Here is a 24506-nt window from a genome sequence, read left to right as displayed (position 1 = left end):
TGGCTTTACCCAGCAGGTCCGCATAGAGGATGATTAGGACCATGGGCCTAAGTGCAGGTGTCTGGGATGGTCTGCACTTGGCTGTGCTGGGGGAGGAGGTCTTTTGCTCCACCCCTTGGCATCTCTATAAAAAACCCTGGGGCAGAGACAGTCGGGGCCCATTGGAATAGGTTCCAGGCCCTCTCGAGGCTATCCTTTATTTTCTATCTGTTTATCTGCAAGATTCTCCGCAATAAATCCTTCTATCTAATATTTCCTGCTGCTCGCACTCAAGAAAACTCTGGGGAACTGTGGGGGTGGTGGGTAAACGCCCCACAAAACCTAGGCTGTTGTTCACAAACAAGACAAAAGAATAAAAAAGAAGGAAAGTAAAAGGCAAAAGATTTATACGATCTGAAGAGAAACCAGTTAGGTCAATCTCTAATCTGGGCAGTCTCGAGAAGACAAGGGCTCAGGTATGTCAGGCTGGCCTTGAAGTCACTATGACCTCACAGATGACCTTGAACTTCCAGTTCTCCTCCCTCCATCTTCCAAGTACTGATATTACAGATGTGAGCCACTGTATCAGTATGTGGGGTGCTGGGGATTGACCCCAAGGCTTCATGCATGCTAGGCAAACACTCTCCTAGCTAGGCAGCTACATCCCCAGCCCAGACTTGCTGTTTCCACTGGTTGTATTAGTTAGAGCTCTCCAGAGAAACAGAACTAGCTGTATAGATATACAGGGGTAGGTCTATCAGAAGGATGCATTGCCACAGCTTTGAGATTTCCCAACAAGCTCTCTGAGACTGGGAAGCAAGGAAAGGTGGTGTAAATCGGAACTATTGGGACAAACCTCAGTCTGAGCCCCAGTAACCAAAGGCAATAGAAGATGGATGTCTCAAGTCAAGAAAAAAGATGACATCTCTTCCACCTTTTTGCTCCTACTGGACTCTCAGTGAATTGGATCATGCCTACCAACATAGATAAGAGTAGATCTTACCCAGCTTGCTAATATCTTTTGGAAATAAATTTATAGACCTTCTCAGAAATAAATAAAAAAAAGAAGCAAAGTAGAAAAAGAAAGAAGGAAGGAAGAAGGGGAGGAAAGAAGGGAGGGAGGGAGGGAGGGAAAGAGGGAGGGAGGGAGGGAGGAAATAAGACAAAGACCCAAAAGGAGGCCACAAAATGAGCTGTGTGGGAGGCCCAGACACCCAGTCCAGTAGAAACCTGGCAGAGTGGCAGGGCACAGAGGGAGATGACTTTGAGAAGATGGTCCTGATGGAACGTTCGGTCAATTGTTAAGAAGTAGAATAGGGTAGTTATGAACACAGAGAAAAGTAAAAAAATAAAGAAAGAAAAGAAAAAGAAACAAATGGACAATATTAACTCCGGGAAAAACAAAAGGTTATGTAGGATGAAAACCAACCTCAGTTTACTCCATGATCCATTTGTAGATAACTGTGGTAGTGGTGATTGAAATCATAAGCATCCATTTAACTATGTTGAGGGTAAAGGAGGGGCTCCTGTGTGGCACTTTTCATAGAGAAAAGCAAGTAGGTAATCCAAAGCAGAGAAATCAAGAAGGTGTAAGTTGAGCATACAGTTTAGAGACACATGACCGAAACTCAAATGATCGGATGTAAAGTTAGAGTGTGGATGTGTGTGGCTGGAAGGCCTGCTCTAGCTTTTGGTATTTATTTGTTTGTTTATTAGCACAAGCTTTCTACAATTATTTGACTCTTTTTAAAAATGTACATACAAGTTAGACAAAAGTTAAGAAGGTGAAAATTTAAAATAACAGTGTAGAAAAGGAGAAGAGTTTTTTTTGTTTTTTGTTTTTTTTTCCCTGAAACATCCAAATCCAATGTGGGGCTGGAGGACGGCTCAGTCCTAAAGTTCTGCCTGCATAATCATAAGGGCATAAGTTCACTCCCCAGATCCCATGTAAATAAGCTGGGTATGGTGGCACAGGCTTGTAATCCCAAAGTTGGGAGGCAGGGGAGACAGGTAGATCCCTGGGGCTCTGGCCAGTCAGCCAGGGATCTTGCTTGAAGAGTTCCAGGTGAGACCTTGTCACCTTGTCTCAACAAACTAGGTGGACAGTGACTGAGGAAGAACACCTGTGTTTGACTTTTAGCCCCTCAACACACACTCTCTCTCTCTGTAATCTGATCTGTGACAGAGGAAAAATACAAGCATAGAAACATCAGCTGATGGGCACGAGGTAGCTCAGTGGTACAGCACTTGCCACACACGAACAAAGACCTGGATTCCATCCCCAGCCCTGTGAATATAAATAATGGAGTATGGATTTAGTTTGAGGTTGCAGGAAGTTAAGACTCTTTCTCTCTGTCTCTCTCTGTCTCTCTCTGTGTCTCTCTCTGTCTCTGTCTCTCTCTGTCTCTCTCTCTGTCTCTCTGTCTCTGTCTCTCTCTATCTCTGTCTCTGTCTCTCTCTCTCTCTCTTTCTCTCTCTCTCTCTCTCTCTCTGTATCTCTCTCTCAGTGCTTCAGGGAAATGCAGACACATCAGCTGCCTCAAGGGATAAAACAGGCATAAAATCAGACAGAACTAGCTGGAGTCTTTCTGGGCTTTGGGGCTGTATGAGCTTTCCTCCCCTCCCTAAGACGGACATTTGTAAGGACTCATGCCACCCACTTTCTCGTCAGGCCACCTGAAGATGAACACGGTACTCTCATGCTTGAACAGTAATGGCCTGTGAAGTCAAGAGGACCTTGAAGAGGTGTCCTGGCAAATACCAGCCGCCTCTACATAATGGCCAGGCAGCTGCAGAAGCACTATGGGGCATGCTGTTGATGAGCAGGCATGCAGTTAGTCCCCGGGTATGATACTCCTGAGGAAGTGTGTATGTGCAGCACATCAGGAAACCTGGAAACAGTCAATGAATAATGAATGGGTGAATGGAGATGGGGGAGGTGCGTGTCATTAAAACAAACTGAGGAACAACGGGTGAATGGAACCATGGGCTTGTCATCTTCACTTAGCTTTACATGCTCCTGAGGAATATTTATGAGTATTCTCATGTCTGCTGATCAAAAGCAGCAGGAGAAGCATGCCAAGGGTGAGCCGAGGTGTCCATCAAATGGACCTGCTAATGAGCAAGGATGCACAGTGCAAAACTTCATGCCCTGCTGCTCACAGCTCTGTGACAGGAGCTGGAAGATCATTCGGTCCCCCCATCTTCTCATCTGTAAGACGCACAGTGGCATCTGCCCTGTGCCTCACTACAGTAGGTGAACAGTCCATGAAGAGATTCCAGGATCCTTGAAACACCAAAGAGTTCAGAACCTATGTGTCCAATCATTGAGGAGGTTAAATGGGGTTAACACGTCCATGTATCTTGAGACATTATACTAGGTTGAAAGGCAATGGTGACTTCTATGTTTTGGCATGGGGACCATTCAAGTTTCAGCATTAGGGAGAAATGTAGCAAGAGATGTTTGACAGATTGACGGATAAGAAGGTAGTAGATGGAGAGTGGGGAGGCACAGGGCTGGGGAGATGGCTCGGTTGCCAGAGTGCTTGTTATGCAAGCCAGAGACCTGAATCCACATCCCCAGCACCCACATAAAAGCGGGGTAAGACAGTGTGTGTCTAGAACTCTCGTGTTGGGGAGACAGAGACAGGCGGATTCCCAAGGCTGACCTAGCCAGCTAGTGAATTCCAGGTTCAGAAAGAGAGCTTGTTTAAAAAAAAAAAGTGGAAAGTAAGTGAGGAAGACACAGGTCATCATCCTGTCCTCTACCTCACAGACATGTGCACACAGGAGCATGCTAACCTGCACACACATGCACACAGGAACATGTACATACAACAAATAGCAATAAGAACATGATGTAGACAGACATCCACTTCTCATCAGTGAGAGATAGAACACACCACACACACACACACACACACACACACACACACACACACACACACACATATCAAGCTGTGCATATTCTCTGCTTTCTCAACACAGGAGTTCCGGACAGTGTCAGGAGAGAGTACACTCCAGACCTGAAATGTGATTATGGTGTTCACTGCCGGTACTCACTTGGCTGAGCTAAGGGGTGCCCAGGGTTCTGAGTGTTTAGGGAAGAGACGAATGTTGAGATCATCTGAATGGGATAGAATATCCCCTCACCTACCTGGGTGAGAATCCACAACCCCCCAAGATTCTGAATAGAGCCAGAAACAGAGGAAGGGTGAAGTCACTCTCCTCTCAAGCTGGACCACCTTTCTGCCCATGCATTAATTCTACTGCACATCAAGCTCCAGACTCTGAGCCTCAGCACCGCCCCAGCCTCGGGTCTTCAGACTACACGAATTACTCCTCCCGTTCTCAGGGTTTCCCACGCTGCAGATGACGGAACATGGATCTTCTTGGCTTCCATAATTTCCAGAGCAGATTTCCTCTGGTCTAGCTGCCTTTGTATGTATGTATCACATTGGCTCTGGCTCTCTGGAGAACCCCCAACCATTTTAGCGAGAGAATAAACTCAGTGTGGCGCTCACCTCTGGGTGGGGGGGCTGCCATCACTCCCTCAATTACCCTGAAGGAACACACAAGCACAGAGAGGAAATCTGTCTTGGTTCTGGAGAAGCGGGAAGGCTGCTAGCTCAAGGCTGCCTATGCTATGGGCAACTGCCGGAGTGAAACAGATCTTTGTGAGGCTGACTTGTTATACAAGGCCACAGGTGGAGCTGGGAGTTGGTAAAGTGATCGCCTTGCAAGCATGAAAGCCCAGAACTCACATTAAAAACAAAATAAAAAACCCAGGCCTGATAGTACGCATTTGAAATCCCTGTGCTGGGGGGATAGAGCCCCTGTCCCTGGGGCTCCCTGGCCAGGCAGCTTCACCTGCTTGGCAAGCTTCTGGCCAATGAGAGACCCTTTCTCAAGACAACAAAAGGTGGAGGGTGCCCGGGAAATGACACCTGAGGTGTCCTCTGGCTTAGACACACATACCTAGACATCTGCCTCTGCACGCTCATACACACAAATAAAGAATAAACAAAAGGTCACAGTGACAGTACCTCTCAACGTCTTTCTCTGGGAGGCCTGGCTTACTCAGCACAGAATCTTCCCTCATGGACCCAGAAGCCATGTTAACGTTCGAACACCTTCCTGTTCATGTGAGCTTTGGCAGTCAATCACTCAAGAGAGCAGAGGGAGCTGAGGCAGGGTTGGGGTGGGGGGAGATGGAGCGGCAGGTGGGAACAGGCGTGCATCTGTCTTTGCCAACTCCAAGTTGGTTCCTGGCCACCCAGGGAACAGAGCCGTCTCTCAGTGGGCTGGCCCTCTTCAACAGTATCAGCAAGCTGGCTCCCACGGTTTCCAGCCTGTTGTCTGATATCTCCACCAGGCTCCTGTCTCCCCTCCCTCTCCTCACCATGGCTCAGCACACCCACCGAGCATCCTTTCAGAGGGGTCCTGCATTCCCTTGGCCACTTCTGCACTGGTACGGTGGAAGCATTTAGTCAGGACTGGGATACCCATTTTCTCTCACAAATCTCCCTTCTCTGGCCACAACTCCCTTGACAACACACAACTTCACTCCGGCGGGTCCAGACCAAAGGTCCTGGAGGAAACACTCCCATCAGCCTTGCTATGATGGGGACTCCATCAGTGCAGCAGCCCCTGCATCCCGCACCAGGTCCCTCCTCTCCTCGTCCTGGACTGGGAACTCATTGCCCAGCTCCCCTCTGCCTGCTCCTTGGAAGCTTGACTTTGGCTTCTTCTCCCCCGGGAAGTCTTGGTAACATCATGATTGGATGATGGGGTCAGTTTGGGTCCCTAGGATGTAGGACTGGTCTGTGTCTTCTGAACTGACCTTAACACTAGGAAGGTGAGGAAGTGGGTTTCCTGAGAAAGGAATCAGAGCACTTTCAAGGAATGGGCTCCATCTGGAGGACTGGACACTCATGGCCTGTGACTTGGGTGGCGATGGGTGGTCTCTGCTCTCTAAGCTGTGTATGCTGTGGATAGCCAGAACTCAGCCCTACCTTGTCAGCCAGGTCTTCAGGGGCCCGCTCCTCGAAGAGACGGATCTTATCCTCTAGGCTCTTCTTCAGAAGATCCGCCTTGCCTCTGCCCTTGGAACGCAGCTTTCTCGCCTTAGACTGTGGGAAGTGACAGATCAGAGGAGGTATTGGCTTCTTCCCAAGCCAAAGGGAGGTGTGCACAGGGCTGAACTGCAGACTTCCACCTCAGGCCATGGTGGTGGCGAGACAGTGTTCTGACAACTGTGGCCTGAGCGGTGGGTTTAGATGCACATTCAAGGCAGGCTCCCCTGCAGAGGCCGCACTGAGCTGACACTTAACTAGACTACAAAGCATACTGCAGGCGGAGGAAGCACAGAGTTCAAGGGCTTCATCTTATGCTGAGCTCCCTAGAAGCAGAGGCTGAGCCTAGGATGGGAGGTGCAGAGGTCCTGGGACGTCTAAGGAATGGCCTAGGTGGAAAAGAGACACCACGACAGGATGTGAAAAGGCCAAGCAGAGTTGTAGCCTTGGGTCAGGTCTGTCCTATGCTAGTCCACAGGAACCTGGAGAATGAAGGCACATAAAAGGTGTCACTAAAGATGGCTGTCAGCTCTCGGCCTTTAGGACCAGCGTGAGAGAGCCCCTTTTCACGACTCCACTGAGCTGAGATGAGCACCCACCTCTGTGCCACATACAAAACGGCGTTTCAGACCCCTGAATCAGAGAGTGATGGGAGCTGGAGGCAGGGGGAGACTAGGTGCCTCCCAGACATCCTGTGCAATGCTCAGGAGAAGCCCAGGAGTGTGGCTCTGAGTTGGGAGAAGGTTGACACTCGTGGCTGCTGGTGGTCACGTTTTTGCTGGGCTTGGCACCATCATGGTCTATTGCAGACCCTGAGATCAGGGCAAGCTCAGAAGTTTTAGGAGTGTTCAGAGGACACCACAGCTAGAGAGTAGTGAATGGGGGACAGGGAGAGACGAGCTCGGAACCAATGGAAGCACAGGACCCTATGGGTCCGCAGTCATTTCTGCAATGGGCAGTCCAGGCATGGTCCTTACCTGCAGCTCAGGCGCAGCCAGGGCCTGGTCCAGTTTCCGGAACTCTGCTTCCCGCCAGGCCATCTGCAGCTGCTGCTGGAGCACTCGAGCTCGGACTCTGGGGAGGGCCAAGCTCCGGTCCAGCTGGGTGAAGCAGCCCTGGGCCTCCTGCCTCATCCTGAGCAGGTCTTCTTCAGACAGTGAGATGGCCGCACAGCAGAGCTTCCTGGGAGGGGACAGTGATCGCAGACTGGGTCAGAGACAACATGGCAAGGGGTGGAGAGGGGACTAAATCCCTGCCTGGAGCAAAGAGCTTTAGATGCTTCTCCATGCCTTTGTATTTCTTGAGTACCTAGCATATACAAGGCTGTGTACAATACTCTATCAAACAAATGAGGCACTGTTCATCCAGCCAAGCAGCACGTCATACGTGCAGAAGAGGGATGTTCACTTCACCACAGAGCACAGCACTGAGTCCTGCATAAAGGACAGTGACCAATGGCTCGTTAACAATCCAGTCCATGCTTGGGCACCATGCTGGGTGGTGGAGTGCTGGGCACTGAACAGGGTCCTCCAGATTACCTGTTCAGGGTCAACCCCACACCACACTAGGAATGAGGCACATTTAGAAATGGAGTCCTACAAATAAGAGAAGTTAAGATTAGAGGCATTGGAGCAGAGTCAGCTCAGAATACGAGTGATGTCCTTAGCATGGGAGAGTTCCGGTCAAGGGGACCAAGGGCAGAGGGAAGAAGTGGTATGTCTATGAGTCTACAAGAGCCAGGGATTGGCATCTATGACCAAAACAAGGAGCAGGGCATCCCCTGAGTCCCGACAGGGGACAATGGCCCCATCCACGGCCTCATTTGGACTCCAGGAGGAAACCTGCCTTTGGCTTTAAGGCAAGGCTGGGGCTGCTTGGCTGTGGCAGCCTTCAGAGCAGATCCTGGCTGCCTCACTGAGAACCCTGACCCCAGCCTTGAACCTCAGGGAATGAGCGACGCTGGGAGAGACACCTCCTGGCTCCCACTTTGGCCAGTGTGCCTGCATGCACATTCTTCATGTTTGTGTGCAGACAAGCAAGGTTTGTGTGACTTTCCTGGCAGTATTCTATCGACCTAAGCTTCAAGAAACATGCTCTGCAAATGCTCTGAAACTGGGAAATATTTGCAAAACGCCTGCCGTAGGAAGTCAGGGGTGGGGCTCCGCATGTTCAGACTCTTGAGTGTAGGATGTGGGACTGAAAAGTTCTAGAAAGTTTTCTGATGGAAATAGAGTCTGACTTTCAGGGATGCCCAGGGTCCTCAGCTGACATCATAAGACACTGCTGTGGGATGGTCTGTATGTCAAATGTGTTGCTGATTGGTCAATAAATAAATCACTGATCGGCCAGTGGCCAGGCAGGAAGTATAGGCGGGACTAACAGAGAGGAGAATTGAGAGAACAAGAAGCTGGGTGAGAGAGACACTGCCAGCCACCACCATGACAAGCCGCATGTGAAGATCCCGGTAAGCCACGAGCCATGTGGCAAGGTATAGATTAATGGAAATGGATTAATTTAAGCTGTAAGAACAGTTAGCAAGAAGCCTACCACGGCCATACAGTTTGTAACCAATTTAAGTCTCTGTGTTTATTTGGTTGGGTCTGAGTGGCTGTGGGACTGGCAGGTGTCAGAGATTTGTCCTGACTGTGGGCCAGGCAGGAAAACTCTAGCTACAAATGGCACCCAACGTGTTGGCAAGAGTTTCCACCTAAAACCTGAGTAAAAAGATTCTAAAACGGAGCTAAAAACAGCTCCTAGTTGTCTCTTTTAAGCTAGCAGCAGCCTGCGTGTTTGAGCTACTATGGCGGGTTCCTGGCGTGCATGCTCGACCTGCAGTATGGCGGGAATGAGGCCTCTGCGAGTGGCACATTAAGCTGTGTGGTGGATTTAGCCTTTGCTAGTACAAAACAAAAAAAAAAAAAAGAGGTTTCTGGGCTACACGCTGCTTTGATAGAAGCATAGACCCACTATTTCTGAGAGTTGATGGCTCCCAGAGCTGGCGGAAAACGTACCACCGCCGTGTTGGGAAGCTGAAGTGGGCGGAGCCAGCAGCCATAGCACCAGCGCCCTTTCAGGCTTAGAAGGCTGCAGTTTAAAGCAATAGGCTCAAGCTAATATAAAAAAATAAGCCACGTAAAGATGGCTACCACACAGAGAATCTGGATTATGTTCTCTTTGATATTCGTAACTGAAGAAAAACATTTGATTACAAAAGCTGTTGAGTTATGCCAAAATGTATATTTTAAAGGTACCTTGACTTCAAAATTTGGATGTAAGGATATGTTGCTTTGGAAAGGAGGCTCTGCTTTTGTTTCCACAGAAAGCCAGAGGCTATGGATTTGTTCCAGATTAAGATACATCAGATTTGACCAGCCAAGACCACCTGAAAGGTCTCCGATGACACCATGGCCCAGATGATCCAACATCCAGAACCGTTTCAAGGCAACTGGCTCAGACAATACACCCTCATGGACTACTCCATAATCCTAAAATATTCTTTGTGTCCCCATAAGATACAGCACCCCCCTCCAGCAGGAAGTAGTAAGAGAAGCTACGCCCAAATTCCCAAATATACCAAGCTGACTTTGGAGATGTGTAAAGGTTAAAACCTTCCTTTTTAAGAAAAGAAAAGGGGAAGTGCTGTGGGATGGTCTGTATGTCAAATGTGTTGCTGATTGGTCAATAAATAAATCACTGATCGGCCAGTGGCCAGGCAGGAAGTATAGGCGGGACTAACAGAGAGGAGAATTGAGAGAACAAGAAGCTGGGTGAGAGAGACACTGCCAGCCACCACCATGACAAGCCGCATGTGAAGATCCCGGTAAGCCACGAGCCATGTGGCAAGGTATAGATTAATGGAAATGGATTAATTTAAGCTGTAAGAACAGTTAGCAAGAAGCCTACCACGGCCATACAGTTTGTAACCAATTTAAGTCTCTGTGTTTATTTGGTTGGGTCTGAGTGGCTGTGGGACTGGCGGGTGTCAGAGATTTGTCCTGACTGTGGGCCAGGCAGGAAAACTCTAGCTACAAGACACCCCCCAGATTTTGAATGCCTCTTCCTGGTCCCTCTTCCCAGGACAGTCTCTGCCTGTTAACCTTTGGTAACAAGGACTCCTGAGCTACAGGGACTCTGCGGTGAATAGTCAATGCTCTCATCAGCCTTCTAATAGATTGGCCCCGTGGCTGGTCCCATGACCAATCACTCAGAGAGCAGCAGGAAACAGCTCTGTGTGAGACAGGCTCCTGCCCTGGTGGGGCTCAGCACTGGGCCAGAAGCTTGGTCTGGAGTCTGTGGATGAGGCTCAAAAGGCACTATTATTTCTCTGCATCCGCTTCCCCCCTTCACTCAGAGGGGCTTGCTGCAGCCCATCCAGCTTACCAACGTGTGTTTCAGAACCATCGTGAAGAGCTATTTTTACTTAATGCCTCCGAAATGCAGGTCACAACCCTCAGGGTCTCAAATGAGCAAAGTATGGAAGCAGCTGGCAGCGTGAGCCTGTGGGTTAGGCCCTCCTTAACCCCTGGAGAAGTCATAAGAGCTTGCTGATAGCCAAGCGAGATGTCCTATTATTCCACAAGTGGCTAACTTGATGGTGGCTTTGGAAAACACTCCCTGCACTAAGGGTCCAAAGGAAGCAGAAAGAAATGATTGTAGGATTGTGGGAATGTCAGATGGAATTCAAATGCTTCAAAGAGTCCTGCACCAGCAGGACTGTGGGAAGGTCTGAGCTGAGCATCACCTGAGTGGACTAAAGACCAATGATGGTTATAAGAAGTGGATTTGAGGACCCGGTTCTTACTGTTCAGAGGAGACAGCAGCTTGTCCTCCTGGGCAAGAAAGCAACAACTAACCTGACCCTGGAAGGCAAAGGAAGTAAGACTCACAAAGCGGGCAGGGCCGACCAGGAGCCTGCTGAATGCCAGCAAGGCAGCATCACTAGCGACTAGGGAGGTGGCTCGGTGAGCAAGAGCATTTGCTGTGTAGTCGTGAGGACCTGAGTTCAAATCCCCAGCACCCACATAGAAAGCCAGGCATGGCTGCATGTACCTTTAACCACAGCATTGAGGGGCAGACACAGGCAAATCCTGAGAGGTTGCCACCCAGCCAGCCCACCAGAAATGGTTAAAGCTTCCAGCTCAGTGAGAGACCTTGTTTTAAGTTAATAAGGTGGAGAGTGATGGAGGACACCCAGTCTCTTCAGATGTCACATGGGTACATCTATATACTCATACACACACACACACACACACACACACACACACACACACACACCACAAACACGCACACACACCACATATACACACCACCCAGTATTATACATACCACACAGCACCACACACATGCACACCACACATACCACACACATACCACACACACACACAGAAGTCATTGCCACTCTCTGAACACACCTGGCCTATTCTCCTGGCAGCAAGGTTGGTTCCTGGGGAAAGCACTGTGCAGGAAGAGGTGTTAAACTGTCAGACTGTGCAGGAAGAGGTATTAAACCATCAGACTCTGCAGGAAGAGGTGTTAAACCATCAGACTCTGCAGGAAGAGGTGTTAAACCATCAGACTGTGCAGGAAGAGGTGTTACACCATCAGACTGTGCAGGAAGAGGTGTTAAACCGTAAGACTGTGCAGGAAGAGGTGTTACACCATCAGACTGTGCAGGAAGAGGTGTTACACCATCAGACTGTGCAGAAAGAGGTGTTAAACCATCAGACTGTGCAGGAAGAGATGTTACACCATCAGACTGTGCAGGAAGAGGTGTTACACCATCAGACTGTGCAGGAAGAGGTGTTACACCATCAGACTGTGCAGGAAGAGATATTATACCATCAGACTGTGCAAGAAGAGGTGTTAAACCATCTGAGTGTGCAGGAAGAGGTGTTAAACCGTCAGAACCGGCAACACTTGTCCTCCAGGGAGGACAGTTACATATAGACACGGTGTCACTCAGTGTCTACTCACAGGTTCCCAAGTACAACCCAGACACTTCAAACAGCACCACACACTGCAGAAAGCACCCAAAAGGATTCAGTACCATCACCTCATTTTACAGGCCAGAAAGATGAGGCCAGGAGTGGTTTAGCGTCTTTCCCACATTCACACATACAACTTAAATGTGGATTTCTCCATCTACAGCGCCCTGCTCACTCCACACTAGCCATGTCTGGAGCTCCTCCACTCTCCCTCCAGCAAGTACTCAATGCTTTGTGGACCACCATCATTCTGGACCACCATCATTACACACCAAAGGCCCTCTTCCTGGGCCAAAGAACTGGCAGGTGTGTCAGGAAGTGCAGCTGTCGGACAGAGCCCCCGGATTCTGCCACCGACCATCCACAGCTTCCCCAGCTGGGTCTAACGCGTCACATTCTGGTGATAAAGCAGGAGCCTTGGTCACCATGGATGGCTGTGCTCTACAGGAGTAGCCATTGCAGGGTTCTGTGTGGACTGTGACAGTCAACAGCTCAAATCACCAGTGAGTGGGTAACGCGCCAGGCAAAACCAGTGCAGAGGAGTGCCGGGACCGAGCCTGTGGCTACATCATGTGTTACCTGGAATCCTGGTGACACAGGGTGGATTGAAAGGGTTTGAACAACCTCATGCAAGCCACACACACTCTTTAAGTCCCTGGACCAGCCAGAGCAACTCCTTTTTTTTTGTCCTGTGAGGTAGGGTCTCACCATGTAGCCCAGGCGAGCCTCAAGCGCATGATCTCTTTCTGCCTCTGAATGCCGGGGTTATAGGAGTGTGCCACCAGGCTTGGCAAGGTAGCATTTACTTGCCGTTGGTGCGTGTGTGTGTGTATGTGTGTGTGTGTGCGTGTGCGTGTGTGTGTGTGTGTGTGTGTGTGTGTGTGTGTGTGTGTATACAGATACATGTTTGTGTGTGTGTGTACACATGTACAGGTACATGTACATGTGTGTGCACATGAATGTGGAGACCAGAGGCCAGTGTTAGGTATCTTCCTCAATTGTTCTCTACCTTATTCTTTTGAGAGTCTCTTACTGAGCCTGGAGTCTGCCACTCTGGTGAGACTGTAGGGTCCTCCCGTCTCTGCCTCCCCAGTGCTGGGATTACAGGCTCTGCAGTCAGCTCTTTTCCTGGGTTCTGGGGATCCCGACTCAGGTCCTCATGCGTATGCAGCAAGCACTTAACCAACTGAGCCATCTCCCCAGCACTTATTTTATTTTGAGACATGGCATCACGTAGCCCAGGCTGGCCTCAAACTGGCTGATCTCCTGGCCTCTCCTTCCCAAGTGCTAGAATTCCAGGCCTGACTACCACACCTGACTCATACCATACTTCCCATGGAAGGACCAGGCATACTTCACTCCCTGACACACTGGATGATCCACATAAGTCTGTGTCCCCCACAGAAGCTGGGTTACCCACCTTCCTGGCCTACAACGCCTCATCCCACGATGGCCCTGCAGGTCATATGTAATCCTGTGTGACTTGTAGGCCCAGTGCGTGTGACTAATAAACACTGTAGATCTTATTCGCCCGGGGGATGGCATCACACACTCAGCCACCCTGCCTCTCCCTCCTTGCATGGACCACTCCCTTCCCGGCGCGGTGGGGAAGGATGCTGAGCACGCCCACTCATCATCACTCACGTGAACACCAAGTGCTCCCAATGCCTCAGCTCTGCCTGCTCCTCACTGCAGGCCTCTGGTGCATCCTGCTGCAGCCGCTGCCTCACGCCCTGCACCAGCTCCTGGCCATGTTCTCTCTCCTCTGCCTCCAGCTGCGCCGTGCGGACAGCTGACTCCCTGCTGTGCTCCTCTAGGATCTGCTGCAGGAAGAGCCAGGGTGCACTCCGTTTCAGCAGCTCCTGCGTCATGGCTGTGCTCTGCAGGCGCCTCAGCTCCTCTGTGGCTTTCTCAGACAGTGACACCGTCAGGACCCGGAGGTCATCCAGGGCAGCCTGGTCCAGACGCTCCTGCAGCTCCTCCAGGGCAGCGGCGTGCTCAGCCATCACACTCCTCCACTGGGAGAGGTACTGGACGGCATCCTCTGCAGTGCTGGAGGCCTCGCCAAGGGACACTTGCTCCTTCTGCTGCTCCTTGTGCTGGCGGGAATGGGAGGGAGGACAATGGGATGGGGCAAGGCCCAAGGGTGAAGAGGGACAGTGCTTTCTGTAGAAACTCAAGGCGACATCAAAGGTATGTACAGCCGGGCGGTGGTGGTGGCGGCGGCGGCGGCGGACGCCTTTAATCCCAGCACTCGGGAGGCAGAATCAGGCAGATCTCTGCGAGTTCGAGGCCAGCCTGGGCTACCAAGTGAGTCCCAGGAAAGGCGCAAAGCTACACAGAGAAACCCTGTCTCAAAAAAAAAAAACAAAAAAACAAAAAACAAAACAAAACAAAAAAAAAAAGGTATGTACAGCCTTGTGCCCAACCATCTCACATTTAGAAAACTGTCCTTGGCACAACCAAACCCCAGGCTCTGGCGGCATAGACTTGTCACCTCTGTGGCCTGGGAGTTCGAAGCAGGAGGATTGTAAACTCAAGGCCAGCCTGGGAAACATAGTGAATCCTGTGTCAAAGTAAAGAGTGAAAGTTGAGAAGGCTGGGGATGTACCCCAGTGGCTGAGGGTTTTCCTAACCTGTGAGAGACCCTTGGTTCAGACCTCAGCAATCCCTCTCCTACATACACACACACACACACACACACACACACACACACACACACACACACACACACAGGTTAAAAATTCATGTTTGCCTAGTGGAAACACATGAACTGTGGACCAATAGCTGAGGAGTCCCCATGGTACTGGACTAGGCCCTCTGGATAGGTGAGACAGTTGTTTAGCTTGAACTGTTTAGGGGGCTCACAGCAGTAGGATCGGGACCTGTCCCTGGTGCATGAGCCACCTTTTTGGAGCCCAGTGCCTATGGTGGGACACCTTGCACAGCTTTGATGCAGGGAGGAGGGGCTTGGACCTGCCTGTATCAGGCTCTGCTGACTCCCCAGGGGAGACTTTGCCTTGGAGGAGGTGGGAACGGCGGGAGGGGGATTGTGGGGAAGGCTGGGGGCAGAAGTAGAGAGGAGAGGGAGATCTGTGGTTGGTATGTAAAATGAATAGAAAATTTCTTAATAATAATAATAATAAAAACAAACAAAAAAAATTCATGTTTGACAAGCAGCTACTTATTGACTAAAGCCCAAGAGGTAGCCCACCAGGTTCTATCCTGACTCTCCCACACACAAGTCTGGCTCTCCCTCTGCCTCTACTTCTCCATCTGTCAAGTGGGAGTAGTAACAGCACCTACACTACAGTGGGGACCCTCGTGAGTTGCTCAATATATGTTCAGCCCTTGGGGAAATACCTATGGTAGAGTCTGCAGCCGTGAACACTTGCTATTAGCCCTACTGTGTGCCTGGCATGCGGTCAGTAGAAAGCATGATATCTGAGCACGGAAGCCAATGCTGATACCTGTGAGACACAACGTAATGAGGAAGTCAGTGAATCCTCTTAAAGAAGACCCGAAGCAAGTCCTGGCGAAAGGACCTCCCGGGTGGCAAGTGCCTGGTGCTAAGGATCTGCAGTAGGAAAGACTTGCCCTGCATGAACATGCCCATCATGTGGACCTATAACCTCAAGTCCACACTCTCCATTCTATTTAAGAACATGAGGCGCTGCTCTCCCATCTGTTCATGCTGTGACCAGAGCAACCATTCATCTAGTCCTTCAATATTTCTTGAGTCAATTATTTATTGAATGCATGTGTCAGGCCATGTCCTTGGCATTGGGGATATGACATACAGCCTTCATGGAGCTATTGCTACTTCTGAGACACAATATTTATCAAAAGTAACTGCTAGAAATAATCCTTGCAGGACACTAGCAAAATCTGTAGTGAGGACTGGAGTCCAGCCCTCCTTCCAGAATTAACCTTGATGGGGCCAGAGTGTCTAGGAGATGTGGCTCTGGGCTCCCATGTTTTCCCCACTTTAGTCCCTCAGAACTGAAAAGGGTGGTTAGTGATGGGACGTTCTTCAGTGATCAGAGTCACAAGCATGGCTTTCTGTTGGACACGACTTGATAATAAAAAGCAGTTTATAGGCTTTCCTGATCACTTCTGCTCGCAATCTTGGCCAGAGAAGCTTCTACTTGCAGCAGGTGGTGGTTAACAGAGAGACTCATAACTGCTCAAAGAGCAAAGAACAGGAGACTGGGTCATGCTCATCCTCAAATGGGACATCTACATCACGCCTCCTCCCCCAAGGCTCAGGGGACATTGAGGAAGAAGGGCAGAGAGACTGTAAAAGCTGGAGGACTTGGAGCTCTGTCATGAGAGTGTTTCCAGACATGACAAGGATGAGCTCTCAACAACTGTGGCGATATGCACAAGACCTGCACTAAATCTAACCAGTGAGCATTCTGGCATGATGAGGGAAGGGCTCATGATGCCCCACTCCAGGTTGAGGAGCTACATGCAGTCGGCAGCTGCAGGGGAGAGTCAGTTTTATTCAGAGATATAATCCCTGGTATGTTGTCAATGCTCCAGTCATCAGCCTACTCCCACGTGAGTATGGGCAACACCAATTAGACTCAGTAGGTTATATACTAAAATATATATAGAAAGAAAGGAGCCAGAGAGATGGCTCAGTGGTTAAGAGCATGGCCTGCTCTTCCAGAGGACCTGGGTTTGATTCCCAGCACCAATATGGTGGCTCACAACCATCTATAATTCCAGTTCCAGGGGTTCTGATACCTTTTCTGGCCTCTGGACAGCAGGTAGGTAAGTATATGGTGCATACATACATACATGCATATGGTGCACACTCATACATGCAAGCAAAATGATCAAACACACATCTTAAAAGACAAAAATAAAAGAAGAGGACATGAAGTTGAGAGAGGAATGTTGGGGAAGAGATCTAAGGGGTGGAGAGCATCAAAATGCATAGAATTCATGTATGAGATTATCAAAGAATAAAATAACACTTTCTAGTAATTTAGCTGAAAGCCCCCTGGCTCTCTGTCCCTTCTCTTCTCTTCACCCAGGTGGGCTGACAGTTACCTCATGTCACCCTGGGGTCTCTATGGTCCCATGTGGCTTTCAGATTTGTTCTAACTTCTCACAAAGTTCAGCCTTGGCCTCGCCCCTCCGCAGACTCCAGCCCCATTCTGCTCTCTAAGCTTGCTAAATGCAGTAGTGAACTCTGGTCTCAGCACTTAAACTTGGAACACAGTGCTGCCCTACTGCCTGCAACTTTGCACTCGTCCCTCCTGCCTGCCTCAAGTACCTATTTGTCTCCAGGTCCCATCTATGCTGTACATGTTCTGGAAAGCCTTCCCCAGTGAAAGAGTGACTGTCACTTTTGCACCTCATGAGGATTAAAGACACTGTCTTGTCTAACACACAGCACTGCTTAAACATAAAGGTCAGTACCTATCATCATCCTCGGTTCCCTTCCAATGCAGACATGACTAGTCCACCACAGACTCTGCTGTACTAAGATTGCATAGAAACACAGAATCCCCCTCCACATAGCATTCTAAGAAGTCACTACTAATCAACCACAGATGGCACATCATGCCATGAGCTCTGATCATTCTGTGCTTATATCTGTTACCCCGTGGGAAGGGTTCGGCAGAAATAAAGAGCGCACTGCCTCACATACCTTCTGCAGAAGTTCTCGCCTTCTCCTAGTTATTAATTTTTGGTGGAGCCTTTTCTTTTCTTGCTTTAAGTCATTGTCCAGCTTCTGCTTTATAGAAAAGGTTTCTGTCTGTGCACGCTCCAACAGCATTTCCATCTGATCTTCGTCCAAGTAGCCAGCCCTACACGGAGAAGATGAAGTCAGGAATGTGGGCTCCTTCCCTCTGCAGGCTGGACTGCTGCGAGGCTGAATGTGTAGTTCTTATCAGGCTGTTCTCAAGTTGGAGAACTTCCAGGAGAAGTTGCCACTGAGACACAAGTGTCAGACCAGCAGAGTGAGGTCAGGGTACACGGAGATGGCAGGAGAAAGCTCAGCCCAGATCGGGTGGGTCAGAAATAGGCAGAGGTTTGGGGAGAAAAAGATATCTGTAGAGATCACTGGGTAGGAAGAGTGCTTCCCAAGAAGGGAGGAGACCAAGAATCCCGGGTCCAGAGGAGAGAAAGCCAAAGAGAGTCTGTGGACACTTCTAGGGACATCTGGGTGGCATTCGGATGATACCAGCATATGAATAAGAGACTCACGCAATGGTCTGAATGTTCTCTTTCAAAACGCTTGAGTTTTGACCAGTGAGCTACATCAGAAAAGGGGGTGATTTGTGAGAAAAAACGAGGCCAGCAAGAGGGGAAGAGAAGGGACAGGGAAGGTGCATGCGTGAGTGCGTGCGTGCGTGCGTGCGTGCATGCGTGCGTGTGTGCGTGCGTGCGTGCTCATGTATGTAGGAACAAAGTATAATGGTATGCACTTATGAAAATTCCATTGAAACCCATTACTTTATATACGCCGTTGAATTTTAATTTCAAGAGATGATCAGTGCTATCGCCGAGGAGTGGGCTAAGTGTGAAAGGGGAGCCTCATGCCCTTGCCCCCTTCTCTCTTAAGCACTGTCACAGTGCAGTGCGTTATGCACGGTCTGACACAACAGGAGGCCCTCAGCAGACGCAGTCTTAGCCTTTCCAGGCTCCAGACAGACCATGCACCAAGTTAACTGGCATTGCGTCCCGCCTGTGGCGTTCTGTGGGAGCAACAAAAAAGGAGACAACTCCAAAATGTGAAGACAACTCCCAACTTGTGAAGTTCCAAGTAGAGTAAACTTACAGCACGAAAGATAGATGCCCCCTCTTGGAGCCTCACAGTTTACTGTGTGTCAGCCATACCATCTCTGCCCTCAGACTGGGATTCACTGACTTACAACAACCAACCATTTAGACAGCTGGAGGGACTTCCCAGCCTCTGTGACCCCGTGAGCCAGTCCCTACACTAGCTCTCCTAACGTCTGTCCTGCTGTTTCTATTTGTTGTAGAGCCTTGTCGAGTGTGTGCTTTTCCTGATGTCACTTTCCTCAGCCTGTCTGCATCCCTTGCCCCCAGGAAGGATGTGCCCCCAGCAAGGCACAGACCAGACAATCCTGGTGGAACGGGGTAGGAAGGTGCATTAGGGGTGTCCGTCTGGCTGGGGACACAGTTACTCAGCTAAAGAGGTTGCTGTGCAAACACAAGACTTAAGCTCAGATCTCAGCAGGGATGTGAGAAGCTGGGCATGCGTAGCATGCATCTGTGACCCCAGGCAGGAGAAGGGGTGGGGCATTAGTGGTAATGGTGAGGCAGGTAGGGACAGGCAGATCCCAGGAGCTTGCTGGCCACCCAGGATAGCCAATCTCTGAGCTCCAGATTCAGTGAAGAAATTAGTAAAGTGGAAAGTCAGAGAGTAAAACACTCGGTGTCAACACCCAGCCTCCACATGTAGACACATGGATAAGCACACACACAGAGAAATCAGGGGAGGGAGGGAGAGAAGGAGGGAGGGAAATGTAAATCTGTGCCCACTCTTCAAAATAAGAGGTAAGATGGCCTTCACTGGAAACCGCTCAGAGCAGCCAAGCAGCTGCTGTTTCTTCAGGGAAAGGTGAGGAGCCCTCCTTTCACGCCAGTGAAAATTAATTAGGAATGCCGAGCAGACTGCAGTGATGAATCCATTACCATCTTAAGATGGGCAGTGCCTACATAATCTGCATCTTATTGAATCTTTATTAACCCCAGCAGGAGGCTGCAAAGTCCCCATAATATGACCTGAGGTGTAGAACCAATTCACAAAACCATGCACAGTCACGAGCAGGGCCAAGCTCACAGACACGCCCCTGTTGTTTCAGACCTAGACAGCTCATCTCACTGTTTACAAGGGAGCTGCCTCACAGCATGGCTGGGCAGGGACTGACAGAGGCAGTGAGGGGAGCTTCTGAGAGCCCTGCCTGACACGGCTCACACGACACCACTCACTCACAGTGGTCCCCAGTACTGCCGAGGAAAACCATGTGAGCCCACACCAGGCCTCCATGTCTATTACACTCAGTGGCAATGACCAATGCTGGTCTTGCCCCAAGCCAGGCCTCCACGTCTATTCCACTCAGTGGCGAGGGCCAATGCTAAATCCTGCAGGTGCTCAAGCCTGAGGAGAAGTGGGCTGTCCCACCACAAAATCGGTGTCAGCCTTCTTCATGGATTTATCCAGAAAATGTGGCTCAGAATTTGCTCCTCCAAACAGTCCAAGACAGGACATAAAGCCATGAGTCAGAGCTAGCAGAGGCTGAGTGGTAGGGACATGGGGTGGGGTGTGGTCATCATACAATTGCCTTGACTATCATGTATGCTTTTAAAACGTCTACTGTGAGAGAATTTTACAACAAAAGAATCCCCTTGATGAACCAGGCAACAGCATTCGGCCATGGCTGAGTGGACAGGAGGGAGTGGTTTTTGGGAGTGGGTCAGCCTCCCTCTGGCGTTGGATGGGAAGGCTGGGGCAGCTTCTCCGTCCCCCACAACCTCATGAGACTTTACATCCTTACCTCTCGTGTTTGTGGATGAGGCTTGTCAGCTGAGTGGCCGCCGTACTCAGCAGCCCTTGCACGCGGGTCTCCATGGCCTGCAGGCTCTGGACCAGGTACTCCCGATGGCCAAACCTCTTGCTGAGATGGTATCGCTTGGTGGCCTGGAAGAAGTCCATCAGCTCTTCTATACTCTCCTGTTTTACAGAATGGGGTGTATGCCTCCTTAGAACATTGGGAAGTCTTTGTGGACATTTAAAATATGACTTTCCCTTTTGGAAGACAATCCACATACTGGTACTGTGATGAGCACCTTGAACCTCCTTGCTGTAACCAAGGCTATGAGGAAGTGGGGTGTGAATAAGAGGGCTCTGAGAAGTGCTCTGGTCACCAGATGTAAGGCATGTCCCCCTCAGCAATGTGCCTGTACCACCCAACAGGCCACATGTGTTATCTATGCCATCGGTCACCCTGAACCCACCATGCACAGCCCAGCTGGGAACGTCCCACAGCCTTGCACCTTGGGACATGTGTTAAAAGTTCTGGGGTGAATAAGCCACTTATCCAGCCCCATGGTGGCTGAGGAGATGGGACAGGTAGGGCAGGTGCAAAGGGCAGCTCTGGAGAGTCACAGTCACAATTGCTGTCTCTGTGTCCTCTGGAATATCTCTGGGTAAGCATGCTCTGAGCCTCCCCCACTTTAATTGGAGGAGAGAATTATTATTCCCAATTTACAGATAAGGAAACCAAGTTCACATCACTTATCACGCTGTTGGAAATGGCTGAGCTCAGATGAGGAAATCCAGTTCACATCATGCGGCTGGAAGTACCTAGGCAGAGTTCTGAGATCAGCCATCTGGGTCTGGGTTCCAGACTCCATGATTCTGGGGGGCTGTCCTCCAAACCCAGCTGTCATCCGGTATCCAAGTGACAACAGCAGCCCATTCAGAGCAGCTGCACCAGTGGCCGTCCCGTCACACTGGCTACACACTGAGACCTGTGATGCCTGGACAGTCCCCCTTCCACATGGACTGTGGCCTGTCTGTGTTCCATCACGTGAGGATCGAAACTGTCGGGAGTGTGAAGCAAAGCTGGCTTTGCCCTGGGCCTCCTGGGACCCAGAGCTCTCAAGCTAGGACTGTGGCAGTAACACTCCATGGGTTGCCATAAAGCCAGATCCACGGGCCATCAGGAAGTTCACAGCCTGCTCCAACACATGAACAGTGCAGTGTGTACACAGTACTAATGCCAGTGGGTGGGGAGGGGGTACCTCTTTTTTTGTTGTTTGTTTACAATGACACATGGTCTTTCCAGATGTCTGGTACTAAGCATCAGTACTGTGCATCATGGGAGGAAAGTAAACTCAAGATCTGTGCTGTTGTGGGGTCCAGACATCTACATGAACAGCTACAACCATAGCATGTTAGTGGGGAGAACCCAGTTCCATGTAGAGAGACGGTGTGTTCTCTCTGGGAGTCTTCCTTCCTAACAGACTTAGAGTGATGCCTTCTCCCCTCCTGCCCCACATCAGACCTGCCCACTCGGCATCTGCCAGAACCCCAAATCTGAAGCCAGAGTTGGCTGGCCACCCTCAGCTGCCGTTGCTAAGGATCAGGTGAAGGCTGAGTCCTACGGCCTTCGGCTGCTCCTGTTCTTCTCCATCATTTCAAAGTGGGCAAATTGCCTGCAATACTGACACACTCAGCAAACTACCTTCACTACCAACTAAGAAGTCTACATGAACAATCTTTACACTCGTGTTTAGGGGTCCATCTAGACATAGACCCTGTATTCTAGATATACATAAATTGTTACACACATGCGTGTGTAGATGCATTATCTAATATCTAGTGGTGTTTGTACTACTGTGTGTATCTGAGTGCATGTGTGTGTGACACATTTTTTGTAAAGCTTAAGACGACTTCCCAAGGATCAGCTCACTAAACCTTCACTGCATCAGGACCCATAGCTGATAGAGGTAGAACCAGAATCCAGTCCAAGTCAGTCTGAGCTCACACTTGCACTATGATCCACCTTCTGCGCTACATGCCCGGAAACTCACTCCTTTACAGGAAGAAGGAATAGAGAGCTCACCAGGGCCCAGCACAGAAGGAAGACAGGACTCAGCTCTAGGAGGGAACGTCACCAAGGGTTTAGAAAATGCCTCTCTATAGGGCAAGCCTGAGTGCAGACATTACCTGTGCTTTAGAATAGTCTTGTAGCAGTATTTTAGCGACCTCAGGCCTCAGCTCCCCTTTGGCCACCGCGCTCTGCATCTGGGTATAGACGATGCTGCGTAATTCGTTTCTCTGGAAAACAACCAGCTGTCTGTGGGCTTGGGCGAAGTCCTCTGCTTGGTGCAGGGCGAGGGACTTCTGCAGTTCCTCCTGCTCCAGCCCATGGAGGGTCCGCAGAAGGCTGCTGCACTCTGCAGCAGACTGTGGAGAGAAGAAGAATCTGTGAGAGAGACAAACGGATGTGAACATGCACCCACATGTGCCCATACGCAGGTAGATAATACAAACAATGGATACACCAGCACACTCAAAACAGACAAACAATGCACGGACATTGTATTGCATGCACATGTCATACACAGGCACAGTGTATGTGCACATGTAACCAATATGAACCCTGTGCATTGTATATAGGAGCATGTGCAGACATAGGCATCTTCACTGTGTAAATGCACATGTGTGCACACACAGCAGTACATCCAAAGGCAGAAAAGTGTGTACGTGTATACACAGTACTCACACAGTCACACAAATGCACTCACGCATGAAAACAGTGCACCCAGGCACACACACATAGCACACATACACACACACACACATACACACACACACACACACACACACACACACACACACACACAGCCCCAAGCTGACAGTGTTGAGGCTGCTGAGTCCTGGGAAGATGCTGTTTTAACCCATCCTTCCCTGTTATCTGAATTTTCTGCCAGAACAGGTGTAAAACAGAAAGTTCACAGTGGGCGCGCATGTGCCAATTTGCAAATCAGATTGCTTGAAAAGTGTCTGCAAGAAATGGAAATCACCGAAGTGTCAACGGATCGCACAGTTAGACTCACAAGATGACTCCCAGCGTCAATGAGGAGAAAAATGCCAGCAATCAGGCCCGAGCTCAGCTCCTCAGTGAAGAGGGAAAGAGCTGCTGAGAAATGGTACTTGGCTGCCTGTGCTGAGATCTGGGGCAGCTGCACGCAGTGGGCAGCACTCCCATCTGGAGGGAGGTGCTCTTTACGCCCCTCGGGTAAGTGGGATCATAGGACCCCAGTGGATATGTCACATGACACTTCCATGTGTGAGGGTGTAAACTGGAACACAATGGGATGGCCACTTCTGAGATTACCATTCCTCTGTGTGTGTGTGTGTGTGTGTGTGTGTGTGTGTGTGTGTGTGTGTGTGTGTAAGTGCCTGTATGGAGGCCAGAGGTTAACATCCAGTGCCCTCTTTCATTGCCCAACTTACTTATTGAGACAAGGTCTCTCTGAACTTGGAGATTGTTGTTTCGACTGGGCTGGCTTACCAGTGAGCCCCTGGGGTCTGTCTCTGCCCTCCCAGAGGTGGGGTTACAGATCTGTCACTATGCCTGCTTGACATGGGTGCTAGGAATCCAAACTCAGACCCTCACATGTGCACAGCAGGCTCTTTACCCACTTATCCCCGTACTCCTACCCCAGTCTTGATGTAATTAGGTCCCTCCTCCATTGCCTATGGGTAAACTGGGGTTGAGGGAAGGCTCCATCGTGGATAGCTATGGCTACATCACATGAGAGCCCCTAAGGAGGAGTGGGGTGAGTACTCACTTAAAAGAGAGACAGCCTCTCTCCTGTTGGCCATGAACTCAACAGTGACAGTGGAGTATCCATGGTCAAAGGAAACTTCCAGAAGCTGACAGTCAGTCTTACACACACTAAAGTGAAT

The 24506-nt window shown here is 49.9% G+C and overlaps 1 protein-coding gene across 1 annotated transcript in view; it reads right to left on the bottom strand.

Annotated features, from left to right (window-relative positions):
* Evc2 (EvC ciliary complex subunit 2) overlaps nt 1–24506 on the bottom strand; it is an 87990-nt gene that overhangs the window by 25709 nt on the left and 37775 nt on the right. Inside the window, exons 9-14 of the mRNA XM_059275780.1 lie at nt 22758–22997; nt 20581–20756; nt 17703–17862; nt 13682–14136; nt 7031–7235; nt 5994–6110 (exon numbers count right to left, since the gene is read on the bottom strand). Coding sequence (XP_059131763.1) covers nt 5994–6110; nt 7031–7235; nt 13682–14136; nt 17703–17862; nt 20581–20756; nt 22758–22997 — 1353 coding nt within the window. The remainder of the gene's footprint in view (nt 1–5993; nt 6111–7030; nt 7236–13681; nt 14137–17702; nt 17863–20580; nt 20757–22757; nt 22998–24506) is intronic.

Source organism: Peromyscus eremicus, chromosome 10, assembly GCF_949786415.1.
Source record: "Peromyscus eremicus chromosome 10, PerEre_H2_v1, whole genome shotgun sequence".
In the NCBI taxonomy this organism is placed as follows: Eukaryota; Metazoa; Chordata; class Mammalia; order Rodentia; family Cricetidae; genus Peromyscus; species Peromyscus eremicus.
This window is presented reverse-complemented; position numbering and strand designations above follow the sequence as displayed.